The 18818-nt window shown below is 26.1% G+C and overlaps 1 protein-coding gene across 3 annotated transcripts in view; it reads left to right on the top strand.

Moving 5' to 3' along the window:
* Positions 1-18818, top strand: part of LOC107444238 (RNA binding protein fox-1 homolog 1-like) — a 298304-nt gene that overhangs the window by 261459 nt on the left and 18027 nt on the right. For all 3 annotated transcript variants that reach the window (XM_071177682.1, XM_071177681.1, XM_071177683.1), the window contains exons 3-5: positions 553-711; positions 2151-2204; positions 11150-11242. In XM_071177682.1, the coding sequence (XP_071033783.1) occupies positions 553-711; positions 2151-2204; positions 11150-11242 (306 nt within the window). The remainder of the gene's footprint in view (positions 1-552; positions 712-2150; positions 2205-11149; positions 11243-18818) is intronic.

Consider the following 18818-nt stretch of genomic DNA (forward strand, 5'->3'; position numbering starts at 1 on the left):
AAAACTGTCGACCTGGAAAAGTTCATTGATGACTTTGCAGTTTGAAAGCTTCCAAAGCTTCGAGTGACTACTATTTCTCATCGACCAAAGGTGTGTAATTCAAAATATTTACCCATGCTGTCAATTGAAACAACTAATTAACAACAATCATAATACTAGCTATAATTCGAGTAGTTATTATAGATCCTTCACGAACTCGTAAATAAAGCGTAGCGCTATACACTTTCTATAGCATTATCTATCTGTATTTCAGCTTGGCGCTAAGTTCTTTATATTTCCAAAATCATCAGGAAATTAGAATTTTAGAAGTTGATATTGATTAGAGTAAGCCTAATGACAAGAAAAATTTATTATGCTACTTTATCTTCTCTAAATGTCGATTACTTAAAATAAGTCTCGTCCCAAGTGCTTCGGATAATCGAGATCCTACTCTAATATAGTAAGGTACCCTTAACAATATTTAATTCAATTTTACTATATGACTACCTATTATACATATGAATAAATAATACGAGAGATGTTTATTGTTATAAATAATATATTTTTCTACAGCAAACAGACTTAGAACCTGAGGTAATAGTTTCTGTTAGTGGACAGGCCTCAACACAAACAGCAACCACAGATGCTTCCAAAGCTAATCAACCAAAACGTTTGCACGTTAGCAACATTCCTTTCAGGTTTAGAGATCCAGACCTTAGGCAGCTATTTGGAGTAAGTATTTATTTTTGTATTTGTTCGAAAATGATATTCCTTTCAGCTAACGGTATCTTGTATTAATCTATTTATTACTGTGTATTTATTACTATCTGTTAAAGAATAAAAAACTTTTTTAACAAATAAATTGTATAAAAGAGGAGTTAATATCCCTGTAAGCATCGTTTACATTTAAGAGTATGCAAATCCTAAAAAACAATCAAATTTTAGATTTTTTTTGTCTTAACTCTAAAAGAAATGTATATTTGAAGCTTTATTAATATCTTTATTAATGTTTTTTAAACGAAATAGCTTAGAAGCGTACCTTAATAATTATGTTACAATTTTGCCTTAATTTAGACAAAAGTTAAGTTCTTAAAGTTATAAAATGTTTATTTCTATTTTTTCTTCTTTTATTAGTTTCTCAACTAAGTTACAACCATTTTTTATAATGTTTTGAAAGTTTAAAGTGTTGTTCCATTTCATGCAAAAGCAGCTTTAAATAGCTAGAAACAAGTGCATATTTGAGGTCAAGCTTTCATTTTCTAAACTTGCTATATTAATTGCCATGGGTTATTTTAAAAAGGGTCCCTTCTCATACACAGCACAAATGTCATGAGCAGCGTTTAAGGGTTTCAAAACCTTGATTAAAAGAAAAAAGCAGGAGTTGCACAAAATTCTTATTTTTCTCGATTTTTTTTTTTTNTTTTTTTTTTTTTTTTTTTTTTTTTTTTTTTTTTTTTTTTTTTTTTTTAAGATCTGAAAATAAATTTTTCAGGTCTTCAAAATTGAGTCGAGTAAAAATAAACCATAGATTCCTGTGGAACAAAACATTATCTTTCACGTGATATGCGAAATGTCAAAATTTAATTTAAAAAAAGTAGAGGGAATTTATTTTTAATTCAATATTTTGCAAACGACCTTTTTAATTTCTTACTAATTTCCTGAAAATTTCATAAAAGCTTCAAATAATAATTTGAAATATTTTTAGGGATTGCTTAGTTGAAATAATTACAAAACTGTTGCAACTTTTTGCTGTGTTTAAAATGTATAAAAAACGTAGTTTTTAATTAAAAGAAAGGGGTCAAAATTTAGTTTTTTATGCATTGCTAAAGTTTAACGGAATTTGAATCTTCAGCCATTGTATATTAATATTATACATGAATGAAAAAATCAGAAGATTTTCTATTTACATTTGATAGAGTGACAATTTCCTTTGTTACACTTTTTGCACATTAATGTGTAATTTAACTGTTATATTAGTTACCTTAATTAATTAGCATAAATTGTTTTACGTTTTCAAATTAAGCTAGACACTTTGCATTGATTTTTTAAAAAAATTAACTTAAAATGTCCCGTGTTGAGTATATAGATTGGTTATTATCATATTTTAAAAACAAAAAAAAACTCAAATGCTTAACCTACTTTGATAATTAAGTTATTAAATATATTTTCAGCAATATGGTCCTATTTTAGATGTAGAAATTATCTTTAATGAAAGAGGCTCGAAGGTATGTAATGTTTTGTTCATATTTAATGTAGAAGTTTTCTAAAATATTTCAATTTATTTTTTTTAAATTATCTTTCTTCTTAAATTAAATAAAAAAATAACATTTTAGTAATTTTGTTGTTAAGAAATAATACTCAATATCTATAGAATTTTGAAATTATTGCTATGTGTTAACCTAATCTATATTCATTTACTTATTTTAACTTATATATTTTCAACTCACATAAAATATGTAAGCTAGTTTGATCATAAGATTAAAATTTATTTTCGTTATAAAAAAAAATGTGGTTAATTTATTTTCTATTGTCATTTCAGTAATATTGTTTTTAAATAAAATTATTATCCATCTTTCTAGTTCTACATTACTATTTTCATTTTTGCTCGGCTTTATTATTATTATTTAGCTTTTCTTTATTAGCTTTTTACTACAATCATATAATCATTTTAGCTTACGTGAAATATTTCAAAAGTTTTTTTTTTTTTTTAATAGTAAATTTCAGAATTAAGATGCTTTAAAATAACTTAAAATTTGAAATAGAAATGAAATTCTTTCTTTAAAATTCTTTAAAATTCTATTCTTTAAAATTTTGAATATTATTTTTCATTGAAATATATTTCCTCATAAAGCAAAATACATATTATATACATTGCTTTATTATATGCACTAAATATTTTATATATTATATTTATCATTAAAATATAAAGCATTAAAATAAAAATTAAGAACTTGTTAATTTTGAAAAATGTGCATATTAAGAATTGTATATATTTTAATTTTTTTATTATTATTTTAGTTTTTATAAACTTTATTTCTTACAAAAAAGTGGTTATAAAATTGTACTATTATGCATTTCATAGGAGGTGTTGCTTATGAATTGGTACCCAATCTACGAAAAATTAAGTAAATAATAAACTAATTTAAGAATAGTTCATGATCTTTATGTGCAAATAACTTTAAAAAGTAAAAAAAAATTCGAAATTTATGACGCATTAGCGTTACATGAAAAATTATCCTCTGCTATTCAGTATCGAGAATAGCTTTTCAAATACAATTTTTTTTCCTTTTTTTTTTCAATTTTTTTTCTTATTTTTATTTTGTACCATTTTCGCAATTGTACAGGAGCATTGCTAAGAAAGAAAAAAAAAACACTTCAACATTTATGAATGTAAATGTGTTTGATAATTTCACAATAAGAACAATCTCTGAGAAATCATACTTGAGAAGCGGAGAGCATTCCAGGAAAGAATATTTCGACCTACAAAAAAGTGGGGAAATATTAATGTTAATATCTGATATAATTACAATTCATTTACAAATTCTCTAAAATACAATCAATCATTGAAAAGAATTGATCGAACTTACCCCTTTCAATCAGATTTGCAATCAATACTGAATAGTCATGAACGGTGATGCTTATTTTTTTTTTATATATAAATTTTAAAACTGTCCGAAAATTTAATTTTAAAAAATCTAACGTTAAAAAAAAATCTAGTTTACAGGAATTCAGATAGGAATTTGAAGAATCCCATACTTGAAATAAAAGAAATTCATAAAGAATGAAAAGCTGTTTCAAAATTGATAAGGTAATACCTTGGGAAAATACTTTTTAATATACCCTTTTCTTACTTCGAACACTTTTTCGGGAATGGCAAAGTTTGTATACAACACCTCATATGACCTTTTAGATATATAATATTTATTAATCATTAAATAATATTTGTTGCTTATTGTAGAGCTGTTTTTTATTAAATTATTGTATTATGTACGAAAAATGAGGTAATAAGAGTCAATGATATTAAGAGACTGCTTTAAAGTGATAATCATTTGGTTAAAAAAATACATGTAATGTGCGCAATTTGTAACATGGAAAATTTAAGTTACAAAACCCTTAATAGGAAAAAAAATTAATTTAAAAAAAATTAAAAGCAATTAAATAATTTAAATTAAATTGTTAAAACTTTCAAATAGGTAATGGTTGGAGTTAAAGTCAGTGACCTAAATACTAAATAAGGAATAAACCATGTATATACATGTTACGCTTTGAAGCCTAAACATTGTAAGTTCGTAGTGTGGCCGGTGCTTCTTGAAAAAGATACAGGAAAATACAGGAATCATAATATAATTTTATTAAAGTAAGGGCCAGAGCCCCAGAATGACAACCTTACATGCTGGTGGATAGGTAGAGAATAGCACATTTGACCTTGGAAAGAGGGTTTTTATATCTTTCTGGACAATATATTTAAATGTTAATAGGTCTCAGTAGCGTGGGACTGATCAATTTCCCAAGCTGCTAAAGCCACATCATCACATTTTTTTAGATAATTAGATTAATATTATTACTTTCTTGTGGGAAAGGTTTTTAAACGTTTGCGCGTTGGATAAATGCTCTATTTAAGGATTATATTTAATACATAATTGTTTTAACATTACATTCATGTATATATATGCATGCCATAAACACGTGTTTAAGTGATAAATAAATTATAAATCTGAAATAAAAGTATCAGCATTTTTAAGTCATTAATAAATGCTAAATGAAACGTTATTTATACTCTTTTCAGTAAAGAATGTTTCATATTAATGGTACTAAACGCAGCCAAACTTAAAACGGAAAACTTTTGTTATGGTTTCAAAATAATAAGCTTAATGTCTTTCTCACTAAGTCCAAACATCTGTTGCAGCAGGAAGTTTATGGACGTCCTAAATCAGTCGAAATCATAAACAATAACAAACTTACGGTTAATCTAACTCTACGCAAGTCTCCCTACTTCTAATATTTGAAGAAATAATTCATCTAAGCAGATTTCGTGAAAGCTAGTTTCTTTAGTTGATCTATGTACAAAAATAATAATTTCAGTTTCCTTTTTTACGAACTTACAAATCAATGTCTTCACAATTTTCGTAAAAAATTAATAATTATTAAATAAATATAATAAAAACATCCTTAATGAAACATATTATTCATATTCTTACTCGGTAAATTTATACTTACGTTACGCATACGGTATGAATTTAGCATGCATTTGTACGCAATGCATTTATACGTATATGCAATGCATGCGTGTACGTAGTGCATTAAATGTATTTATAATTATTACACTGTGTAATACGAAAATGTTATGCATTATAAAAATCTAGGTTATAGGCAACTTGAAAAAATAACTTCTGAATGAGTTTACAGTCTCTTAATACTTTATCTCCTATTACAAGAATTTTTCATACTTATTTTTGAAAAGTAAACCGAAACAACTAAACATATTTACAAAGCATGGTTAATATGTATTCACGTTTAATCACATTTTTTATTTAACCTCGACATTGAATTTAACATTCTAATAAAATAAATGCATTTGCATTCAATTTTATTCGATGCAAAAAAAACTAAAATGTGTCTAAGATACTTTATTTTTAGGCTTCTTACAAACTTTCAAAAAACAGTATTAAAACTTGCTGTGTTTTTTAAAACAAATGCTATGTTTGTGATAAATTATAGCGTTATTATTAAGCTGAAAAAATATTAAAGTATTTTAATGTATCCCTTTTTAGATTCAAAATGTTGAGGTTTTTTTCCTCTTCTTCAAATATATGAAAAAATATGAATGATTTAAAAAAATGAAAAAATCTATTAAAATTTATTATCGCTTAAAATTTTTAATTAAGGTAATTAAAATTTTATTATATTATAATTTAATTATAAATCACGCATTTAAAACCAATATGCAAAAAAATTCGTTTGTTCTTTTTTTTAATGTATGAAACAGTTAGACTGTTACCTATCAGTGAACTACTCAACAAACTATGATCTAATATTTTGATTCAATTTCAAAAAAAGTAAAAATAAAGACGCAATATATGTTTATCATAGTAATAAAAATTAAGGAATATTTCATTTTGCATGCACTAAATGTACTAAATAGCCAAGTTAACATATTAACTGCTAATTTAAACTGGTGTATAATACTCGATGTTGAATGCATTTAGAATCTTCCTGGAGAAAACAATAAAAGTCACTATAAATTTTTAATTGACGTGGCAGAAAATATGACTTTTGAAACCTGACTGAAATCCTATAGTTTAAGATGACAAATAAGTTAAACTAATAAATCTGAACTTAAATACGAAAATAAATAAATAAAAAATAAAGACATTTTTGTTTAGTTTCGGCAGATTTAACAACTGGCCTAAACTTATAGTTAAATTCAGACAATTAAAAGAACACCAATCCGTCATCCACTAGGCTTACGACGATGAACTATCTCAATTTTTCAGGACCTTATTCACAGTAAAAACCCGTTTTTTTGGAGAACTAACCGGTTTATGAGTATAGAATCAGCATTTTTCTGGGATTAGTTGAAGTTGTTGTGCTTTTTTCTTATTGTACCTAATTATAGTTTGTCTATAAAAAGAACTCCACAATGTCAAAGGTCGTCTTCTGCTATTGAAGCACGCGATCCTAAGAGAGGAGCTTCTCTCTCCCTTGATTCCCTTTCTCTTATCATCCCGAGTCAAATCCTGTTTTTAATAATAACCAAACTGAATACACTTTCCTTTAATAATTAAACATCAGAACCATAATCACCACAGATGAGTGATGGGGGGGAGTTCTTTCCATAGACACTTATAGTATAGTGATTGATGAATCCCTGTGATTGATGAATGAACTTATTAATCCTTCTAATTGAAAATAAGCTCTATTTTTCTTGATACTTTCATGAAACTGAGCTACAAAGCACATGATCTACATATTCCTTTTTTGAGTGGTTTCAATTTATGCAAATCTATTAAAATATCTTAAAATTTATTAAAATATCTAGAAATTTGCTTTATAATTTGTGAACGCATATTACCAAAGTAGAAAAAATAAGTATTTTGTTTGTATTTATTCTCACTTAAAAGATACAAAAAGTTGTTTCGGTTAACTTTTTATTGTATTTTAAAGTAAGGAACTGAAATTTTATTATGAATGCTTATGTCTGAGTAGCTGAGCACTACTAGTAGTTACTGAATGCCTGTTCTTGTTTGAACACTTTTTCTTTTATTTTAATTTCACTCCACAAAATTTTTACAGTGCATGCTTGCATGTTACCTTTCTCCTCTAAAATACAAAACCTGTTTCATTTATTATTTATTACATTATTTTTATTTTTTAAGATGCTGCCAGTTACAAATTAATAGCTACAAGTCACAAAATCGTAAATTTATTCACGCACTAAATAGTGTACCGCATACTTATACAAATATTTGCTAAATCTTTACATAAGTCAACTGTATTTTTTAGTTAAACTATGGAGTAAACAATGAAGTTACTCTCGTGGGATTCAAAGATTGGCTAGGTATTTTAGTCACGGAAACTAAACTGCTTTATGAAAATCCTGGAAAGTTTATTTATTTATTGCTATGTTATATTCAACTTAATCCCAAAAGTTTAAAAATATTATTATTTCGAAATGTAATTTTTTATATTGTCAGTTCTAATAAATGTGAATAAAAAGTTTATCATGATCTTTATATTTTGGAATTAGTCCTTCAGACTGCAGAGATTTTTTCTATTTTAATAAATTTATCGATAATTCGTATTTAATAGAAACTAAGTGTAGTTTGAATTCCATTATTTTATTTAAGCACTTTAACAAGAAAATATGACAAGAGAATGTTTCGCCAATAACCTTTTTGAGGATGGTTTGTTTCAATTATCATTTTAAAATATGAAACTTAAATTCAATTAAGTTATTTTTACTTGGAAATTACTGGATCAACTTTCCAGCACTAGTTCGTTTGAATAATCTATTATGTCTATTGTATTCGTGTTATTTTTTTAAATAAGGAAAAATTGAATTTTTATATTAAATTTCGAAATTTATTTAATAATTTAACTAAAAATTTGTTTTAATCGTAATTAAAATATCGTAGGAAAATTTTAAAATTAAAACCCATTGATAACATGTATAAAGTCTACAGAGAAAACATAAACAGAAATTTTGAGAATTGTTTCAGTTAAGGTTTACCAATTCTTAGAATGTTGTACTACAGATCATACAAAGTTGACCATTTTTGATGATCTAAAATTATTCTATTGCTTTCCAATTATATTTTTTACCAGTTTTAAGCTTGAAAATGTTAAAATTTCTTAATTTTCAATTATGAGCAAATTCTAAACCCTAAAATTATTTTGAGAAATTTATTTTGAATAAATAACTTTATTTACTTCCAAATTTATGTATTCTTACAAAGACACAAATCAAAAATGTTTAACTAATTCGTCACATTTTTAAATAATACTCATGTAATGGATTTGTTCAGAAAAGATCATTATTTTTATTTTTCCTAATTCTAAATTAAAGTGGGATGAAATCTAAATTTCGAAGCATAATGTACGTTAGCTAGTAAAGTAACATGATATTTGTTTATATAACTTGAAAAGAACACGTTATCTAATTTTATATTAATATAGCTCATTTTAATCGAAGATATTTCTAAATCAATGCCTCTGCTATTTTATTGCTCCTAAATGCACATAAGTTAAGTATTATATTCTATTATTATTATAGTTTTCCACCATTTATACATTATGTGTTAACTCTATTGCTGGTTAGTAACTTTAAAATAATATACTTTTTTTCATATAATTTCATATAAAGCTTTCAATTTATTACTTTACTTTTTTGCTTATGAGTTTCATAAAAATGAACTAAAATTATTACAATATTACTTAAATACAAATAAGTTAAAAAAATTAATTTTGTATTTTTTTTTTAAATAACGAATAATTACATTACTTTGATGACCTACATTTTAAAACTACTTAGTTTTTTTTATAAGGAAAATTTGCTCATGAAGTACAAACTGTGTGGAAAAATCTCTTTAATCCATGTTTATTTTTTTCTAAATACAGTAACAATTCTTAACTTATAGCAAAATTTAATAAGTGAAATGTATAATTTTTAGCATAATTTAGTAAATAAAACCAACAAATTGCTTATTTTAACTGGCAGCATTATTTGTTATATATTTATTTTGAAATAGGAACTGTCTTCTCCAAAATTTAAGTTTATACCTTCCCCAAACCATTTTATTTTGGGTGCTTCAAAACTAACTATGAAATATTTAAATTTAAAATATTACTTTCCTTTTATTTTTAAATAATAAAGGTTTTCGGAATTTATTTATGTTTTGTTCAAAGAGAGAAACTTTTTCGAGAAATTATATTCAACGATTTACTATAAAAAATAATTCCTCAATTTTTTAAAATGTATTCAAATGATAAATATAATGTATAATATTTAAATCATAATAATTAATTTCGCTATTTACATAGTAATTTTTAAAACTATACTTGCAAACTTAATAAAATTATTTGTTTTCTTGAGCAAAAATATGATGTAAAATTTCAATTGCCCTGTTTACTAATATAACTAAATAAATATTTCAAATACACTTTTGAAACAATAAAATCATGCTTTCTTTTTAATTAGAATATAGATAAATTCAGTTTGGCACTCACTTTTCTCTGATTTTTTTCTTTCTTATTTTGTTTTGTTATCTTCTGTTTCAGTTGCAGCAATAGGACATTAAAAGTTCGTTGTATGTGCTTACTGATTTCACATTTCAACTATTTCATGCACACATGGATCTTAATTTTTTTAAGCAATATTAATGTCAATGTTTAACTTAAGACAAAGCTTAAGATAGTAACCTAAAACGTAAAAGAGGAGATATTTTTTAATACGTCACATCAAAGGTAAACAGATAAAACTGGTACATAAATAGTTAAACAAATATTTCAATAATCAGCAATAATATTTTCAAAAAACAACAGTTTCGAAAGTATTTCATTTCGACTGGAGTTTTATTCTTATCGGCAAAAAAATTCAAAGTTTTTGCAGAAACATCTTAAAAAACAATAAATTCAATACTTCAATGATAATATTTCAAATTATAAGAAAATTTGTTCCATCTTATAAGGATGGGCTTACGGTATATCCGTACACAAAATGAAACAGTTTTTGTTAGAAAACATTTTATCTATACAGAAACTAAAATAATATATTTTAATGTATTCCTGAAATGATATTCTTGCACAATATGAAAAGATTTACCACTGATTTCCTTCATATGAAACCTGTTATTTATTTCGTGGAAATAGACTAAATATTGAATTACGTGATTTTAATTATCATTTTGAACAAAAGTTGGCAATGATTCCAAATGGGCACAATTTAATAAAGCTGGTTATAATCAATACTATGATTTATATATGGTTTAAGAAATTTTAAGGTTTAACAAATATATCGATATTGTTTTTGAGTTATAATGACAGTTCCTTGGGATTATTTTTTTAACTTTCTTGGCATATTGCCATATTAATTACCTTTCATCTTTAACCTACTGATGGTTTAGAAAATTGGCAAAATTAGGAGAATGTTTCTCTCCAATACACTATTTCCTTATCTCAATAAAATGTAAAAAATGGTTTTGCTATGTGAAGAAGACTGTGGATTAAATTTAAACTTTTTAAGTGCAGAACAGTCAGTGGGCAAATATTAACATGCTTATTTAAGTCTTTTAAATAATTTTAATACAGCTATAAATATATTTCAAATTGAAGAAAAATTAGGAAAAAAAAATTCCCTCAAAATTTTTACAATTAAAGGTCAGTTAATTTCAGATTATATGATATGAATTATTTTTTAACGTCTTTTTGCTGCAACTGATGATCTAAGCACTCTGGTATTCAGACATTAGACAATATTGCATGAACATTTTGCAAAGTTGTATGAATGATATTAAATAATAAGAAGTGAAAGAAATACTTTACTTGTTATAAAAAAAATAGATGAAGTATAATTTTTTGAATAATTTATACATTTTTAGAAGGTTTTATATTACATTACGCAGTATGCACGGATTTTAATGCATGTTTCTTGTTTCTTGTCTTATGCATGCAGGGTTTCGGTTTCGTAACATTCGCAAATAGCCTCGATGCTGATAGAGCACGTGACCACTTGAACGGCACGGTGGTAGAGGGACGAAAGATTGAGGTGCATGTTCCATTTCTTATTTCTAAAATTCTTTTGTACATGTGATAATGGCACTTTTAAATTTCAATGATGTATGTACGTGCTTTGAATAGTAGCTGCTTAGATTCATTGGCAAAGAAATGTCTATCCATGTAATTTGAAGCACAAAAAGCAAAATGTTTTATGCTGTTGCTAATTTTTATTCAATTTATTGCTAATACTTTAGTTTTTGCATAAGCAATGATGGTATGTATGTTTTAATTTGACACGAAAACAAAACTATGACTAAAACCATGAATATTCATGGGATTAGATTTTTTAGTCTATTTTTTTATGAATTTGAATTAGAAGTTGAATAGTGTGCTGATTCAACTAATCTCGTGTAGATTATGGAAACCTAGATTTTTATATATGTTGTCATATTTTAAATATTGCAGCAACATTTTGAATTTTTCAGCCAAAATTATTGATGTTCATGGTAATTTATTATGTCATACATTTTCTTTTAGCATTAGATATAAATTGTATAAAGTAGATTAATTTGATATCATTTTTAATAGATTTGCTCGCTGATATGAAATATAATATTGTTATTTGTCATGTCAACTATATAATATATATGAGGTATAATATTATCCATAACTATACAACAAATCGTTTTTCCTTTCTTTTGTGGTCAGAAGGCTTTATTAAAAAAATTATTAAGAATGAATGTTGAGTCCATTAAATGGTTCATGAATAATATTTTAGACGTTATCAATGGGTAGAACCTTTTTTATTCAGAACATGGTTTACGTATTGCCCAATAATCAATTTTGTCCACCTGTAGTAAGAAAACCTCATTAACATCATAATAACTTCGAGTTCAGTAAATAGTTCACTAACGACATTTTAGGCGCTATTATGGTAGGGTTTAATGCATAAGAAGTGCTACTCAGCTTGCACAAAGCTTCCAGCTAAAGCACACATTCCTATTAAAAATAGATGTAATTGATCCACATTGTCTTTACTTGTGCTGCACAGCCTTGCTTAATTTCCGAAATTCGTGCTGATCTTAGTAATCAATCTCAATCAAGCAAAGAGATTTAACATAGCTGTTACGATGTTCACAATATCATGCATGAATAATTGAATAAACCTGAAGCTGGTTTCACTAACGTTATCTAAATTTGTTTAGAGTAACAAAGGGACAAACGTTTAACATCTAGCATAGATTCTCAGAAAGATACATACATCTCATTAAATTGATATTAATATTATATTAAATATTATATTATATTAAACGAAATAGGATTTAATGAATTCTTAAACTAAATGAATACTGCCCTATTTCTTCCTATAACTGCCGCTAGATGGCATTACGTTTGCTAATTTAATCAGAAATAGTATTTTCCGCCATATATGGTAAAAGATTCTGCTTTTCAGCATTTTAGTGGATATTTAAACTTGTATTGATAATAATAACGCCTAATTTGTCAAAATCATAATTCAAAAAATAGTAGTTTAATATTAAATGACTATTCTCAGAATAGAGAACGATATTTGTCTCTTTCTCAGTAGTCTATCTATTTAATGCATACTTTACTTTACTTTTGAAAGTTGTTTACGAGCCATGCAGGGATAATATAAAAAAATTTATATTGATTTGATGGAAATTGCTTTATTTTTCATAAGCCAAAACACAAAATAAGATGAGTATCTTAAAATATGAAACATTATAAAAACGTAATACAATATCAATGAGATGAATGTTTAAAGGAATAAGTGCCAGATTTCAATTTAAATATTCTCAATTCTACATTCAACCCAATTTCTATAGTCTTCGTAGTTAATTGTATAGATTTAATCAAATACTTTCTACAGCATGCTTTCTTTGCATTATTAATTTATGTGCGGCTGTATACTTCAAATTAAAAATTCAACTTGTAAATTTAAAAAAAATATTATATTATTAAATATTTGAGATTTGCTGCAACAAATTTGCGCAAATTTGTCTAGTCTATGCATATTTAATACTCTAGCAAAGAAACCTCTTAAATTTTAAAACAACTTTCTAATGCTGTCAGAGAGCTTTGCATTTTGCTTTTTGTTATTTTAAAAATATTCTTAACTAATGCATAAGTTGCATTGTGTTTGGATGATAGCTTGTTTGTATATCTAAAACTAATATTATATCTATGACTATTGGCATTAAATACACTGTCTTGCTTTTAGTTAAATGAATGAATTGGTAGCTAGTTTGCTGTTTATGGCAAATTTCACTGCCTGAATTTGCTCTAGAATTGACTAAATAGCACGTTGTCATGCTAATAGGATTGACATTTCTTATGCTGATATTTGTTTAAGAAATTATGTATTTAGTAGAAAAACTGTGTGAAATGATCTAATATAAACACGAATAAAAAACACAAAATTTAAAACCAATGAAAATTCTGCAATGAATTTTTTTAAATGAATTAAAAAACTGTTAGATAAATTATAAATTCGTTTGATATTTTTCATTCTTAATTTGCAAAATGATTATCATGTTTTTAACTTTAGTGTCGAAAGTATATTCTAAAACTTTTGAATTCTCTCTATATACAAAGCGTCCTAAAAAAATTCAGTAATTTAATTTAAAGCAAATGAAATAAAAAGAAATTTTTTATCAATATCTCACATTGCAAACGTATTTCTGCTTTCTGCTTTAAAATTGCTTTTATTAGAATCATTTCTCACTGTCATCTGCAGTGTAGTATATAGTTGTGTTGTACAGCTGACGAAGTGCCAAAATATTTTTCCAATGGTGTTCTTTTTCCGCCACTCAGACCAACTGATATTACATTGTTGCTGTCTTGAAGTAATAACAGGTAAGAATTTCGACAGCTAAAATATCTTTAACTGAAAAGTTCTAAAGTCACTTGCAGTCTATGATACTAAAATGTTTGAATTTTTAAAATACGAATATTGTTATACTTTAAAAAGTATGTATAAGCTTATTTGAACACTAAAAAATTGAAAGCTAACTTACCATTTCATTAGAAAAAAACAGCTAAAAATACAATTACCAATAAATATTACCTTAAGAATTCACTTTGGAAAGTTATGGCATATTTTTTCTAAATGCTTTAAAGCATATTTATTAAAGTGTATTTCAAATTGTCATTGTTGCTATTATAATAAAATATCCAATAAAGATATTAAATAAAAAAAACAATTACATACATGTACCTTAAAATATCAAGATATGTAATCCAGGATCAACATATTTAAACTTCTGATATATTAATATGTATCATTAAGTGTCCTCTTGAATAGGTACACAGAAAAAGAACTGAAAATAAATACTATGGAGAAAAGTTGTAAGCGAACGTCTTACTTCACTTTCAGAAAAAAATTTGTTGAAGACTGAACCATAATCTTGATATTTTTAATCAAAATTTGCTCTACAATAAAAAAAAAGTATCAAATTGAATCTTATTCAAATTCAAGCTAATCATCAGTTACGTCATGTATTCAAGTTTAAGAGAGATTAATTTTCATAATATATCGGTTAAGCTTGAATCTCATACAAAACCGGTGTATAAAATTGAAACAATTTTATGTTTCAATACGCATCAAAATCAAAATTTGCTCACAATTACGTGTTCAATTTTAAAATTACTCATAAAAATAAAATAAAGGTTTTTCTCAAAGACATAATGAAACTTTAATGTTTTTCTGATGTTGAGTTCATTACTAAAACAAATATTTATAAAGAAATTTAAACGTATTTTAATAATGTCATTTCTAAGATTGCATAAAATATCCCCAGCTATGGAGAAATCAAAAAAAAATTATTTTCTTTTCTTTTTTTGCATTTAGACCAATTTCGGGAAATTTTCTTAATAATATTTCTTCTCTACTTAACTTGAATAGACGTTCATTTTATTTAAAAAGTCACCACAAGGGTAACATTTTATTTACCTAAGTTGGTTCAAAATTTTAAAGTTGCAGATACAAAATCAAACACTTAAATTTGTTGTACATTGGCTACAAATATGCACTTCCTACTAATGTGCTATTTGAAATGATCTGAGATTCATTCCTAATGCGGATTAAAAAATTAAAAGATGGCGCTCAAACATGCACTACACAACCACAATTTAAATCGAAGGTTAGTTGGTAGAAGTACTCCCCCAACTTCTGCACCACGTGAGTATTACCCAAGTGAGTGTGAACTTAGGATCTAAAATTAGACTGCATTAGAATATTAGATTAAACTATACTATATTACACTAGAGTGAATTTCGAACCAGTAAAACATGATCGGAGACAGTGCAATCGAATCAGATACCCAGCCTTTATACGGAAAATCGAATTCCGACCTAAGCCGTGGTAGGCGTTGACTACACCCACCACACTGGTTAGGTGGCTGGTTTCTCATTGACAGAAATAAAATAACACTATTTAATCAGTAACTTTTAACTAAAACTATCGTGTTAATAATTTAAAATTTAACCAGCAGGTATAATAGAAAAAAGAGAAAAGCCATTTTAAAATGAATGCAAAAAAAATTATATATATGTAAGCATTTAACAACTTTTTTAATCAGAGAAAAGAATAAAGTAATTTTTTAGATACAAGATTGCTACTTCTTTTTAACTGAAAAAGAAATTCTTAATAACAGTATAAAAAAGTATTTTAAATAATTCAAGCAAGGAAGAAAAGTCGGTCAAAAAACTGCACGATGTTTTTAAGTTATCTGATGCATAAATTACAGTGCCCACTGTTCCGTAACAAAAAAGGAACTTTTTAAAAAAATAAAACGCAACAAGCTGTTAAAAGAAGCCGACTGGATTACTCAATTCTAATTCAAAACACTCGGAAGTTTTTGGTCCAGTAAATGCTTTAAATGAAAAGGTCCTATAAATATATTATCTATCTGAAATTTATCATCTTGTATTATTCTAACTTTAATTTTTTCAATTAAATGTGTAAGAAAAATAAAGTTAAAAGTATTAGGCGTCTATCAGACACTGTTAAAAAGGCTTATAATTTCTAAATATTAATACCTTTTCCTTAAAATATTTTGTTAATTTCTTTTTTTCTAGAATTAAATTAACATTAAAAATTAAAAAAATATGCGCAAATATTTGTAGTTAAGCAGTGCAGATAAAAATAACTAACATTAATTTTCTATATACATTTAAATGAAAATGAAATAAACTAAAAGCTATTCTAGTATTTAAAATAAATGCCATACCTATAAATTTTAACTACTAAACTGTATAAGCTCTACAACGAACTATAAGATAATTGAACATTTAATTACGTTGATGTTGGCCTAACTTATTCATGATTTTTAAAGAAGAATAATTAAATGTAAAAACAATTTTTTCAAACCTGAAATTTTAAAGCAATAGCTTTGAATAGTAATTTATAACTTACAGCCTAAAAGAAACTAATAATTTAGTTATGATTATTTACATAGTTGGAAACTTTGAATCATGTTAAACCGTGATGTGGTTTAAATGTTCCTTAACTTTAATATGATACTAAGCTGAATCCTATTATCGCGTATTTCTGAATTTCATCAATATAACACTATTTTTCAACTACTAATGTAATACTGCGTAATATACCCCGTAATGTAATACTACCACGTTATACTACGTGGAATTGAGCCATATTATAATTAACACTTTATTCAGGTTGCTGTAAGATACACACATTGTGATTCAAAGTATCGATTATAATGATTGAACATTGAACTGATTTTTTCTGAGCTTGTAGATATCAAGATCACTATTCTAGAAAGCTTTTCGTGTTCTTCAATAAATATTTGCTTTTTTCTTTTCTGCCATTCTTTTGACCTGGCCATTTTTTAATCATAAACATTCCTTGAACGCAAAGTAATATTATTTTAAATTTTATACAAATTTTCATTAATGTAAAATAAGCTGCATTCCCAATGATCGTACTAAATATAGCAGCTAAAATATGAATTTACTTTTATTTTTAACTAAATAATAGAATTTTGCTATCACTATTCATCTTCTAAATGTAAGTGCACATCTTCAATAGTAGATGACAATCTCTACTTCTTTTGTAGCCTGTTAGTTTTCAGATTTATCTCACATTGATGATATTTCAGGCCGTATTTATCACTTACATTACTCATTCAGATCATTAGACTCGTTTAAATTGTAAGACTCATTTACATTACTCCTTCAGATAGTAAGACTCATTTACATTGCTTATTCAGATCGTGAAACTCATTTACATTGCTCGTTTAGATTGTAAAACTCGTTTACATTACTCGTTCTGATCGTAAGACTTATATACTTTGCTTGTTCAGATCAAAAGACACATTTACATTGCTTTTTTAGATCCTGAAACTCATTGGCATTACTCGTTCAGATTGTAAGACTCACTGACATTACTCGTTCCGTTCAGATTGTAAGACTCATTTACATTGCTTGTTCAGATCGTGAAACTTCTTTACATTTCTCGTTCGGATTGTAAGACTCATTATATTACTCGTTCAGAGTGTAAGACTCATTTACATTACTTGTTCAGATCCTGAAACTCATTTACATTACTTGTTCAGATCGTGAAACTCATTTACGTGTCTCGTTCAGATTGTAAAACTCATTTACACTACTGGTTCAGATTGTAAGACTCATTTACATTACTGGTTCAGATTGTAAGACTCATTTACACTACTCGTTTGAAAGATCACGGCAAAATTTGGAGTAAGCATTTATCCGTGTAATATTCTGAACATTATTATATATTTCAGAAGTTGAATGAATATTATCGACGTAAATACAATTTTCTATCTTTTAGTGATCTTCTATGCGAAAATACTATTTTATATATATTACAGCATGACCTCTATGACTAAATTCGAATTAATTTACTATAAAAGAGTTTCAGATTGCAATAATCAAAAACTCCCTGGCAGACATATCTGACTGATCATGTGAAAAGTTTGACATGACTTGGCAGCGAAATAATTGTCATCAGCAATGACAATTATTTTCGCTGAGCAATGAAAATTCCAAACGTGTACTATTCTGTGTCAAAGATACTTAATATGCATTAAGTGTATAAGTTATCTTTACTGCCTGCTCCATAATCTTCAATGTGACAATTCTACTTTATCTTAACTTAAATACAATTCAACTCTCTAGAAATTAAAAATAACTCCTAATCATTTATTAATCATATCAAAAATATTAGAGAACGCTTAAATTTGATAGAAAAAATACTAGTTTCTGATTATTACGATTATTTCTGATTATTCTGATTATTTCTGATTGTCTGATCAAAGCAGATACGAGTTGATTATCTACCCGCATACTCTGTAAATGTGTCAATAGAAGAAGTTTCACGTAATAAAGAGAGAGGTATTTATCTGAGAAGAAAAAGATGAGTGAGCCAACCGAGAATACATTTTGGCATTATTACTCCTGGAACATGACCATTTCTCTTAATTTTAAATAACATTTTGAAAACTTCTTTAAAATTATTATTTACCTTTCATGAATTAGTTTTAAAACATCTCATTTATTTAATTTTTTAATCTAAAATTGTAGTTCCACATAAAATGCAATTTTAATTTTTGAAAAAT

Source organism: Parasteatoda tepidariorum, chromosome 2, assembly GCF_043381705.1.
Source record: "Parasteatoda tepidariorum isolate YZ-2023 chromosome 2, CAS_Ptep_4.0, whole genome shotgun sequence".
In the NCBI taxonomy this organism is placed as follows: Eukaryota; Metazoa; Arthropoda; class Arachnida; order Araneae; family Theridiidae; genus Parasteatoda; species Parasteatoda tepidariorum.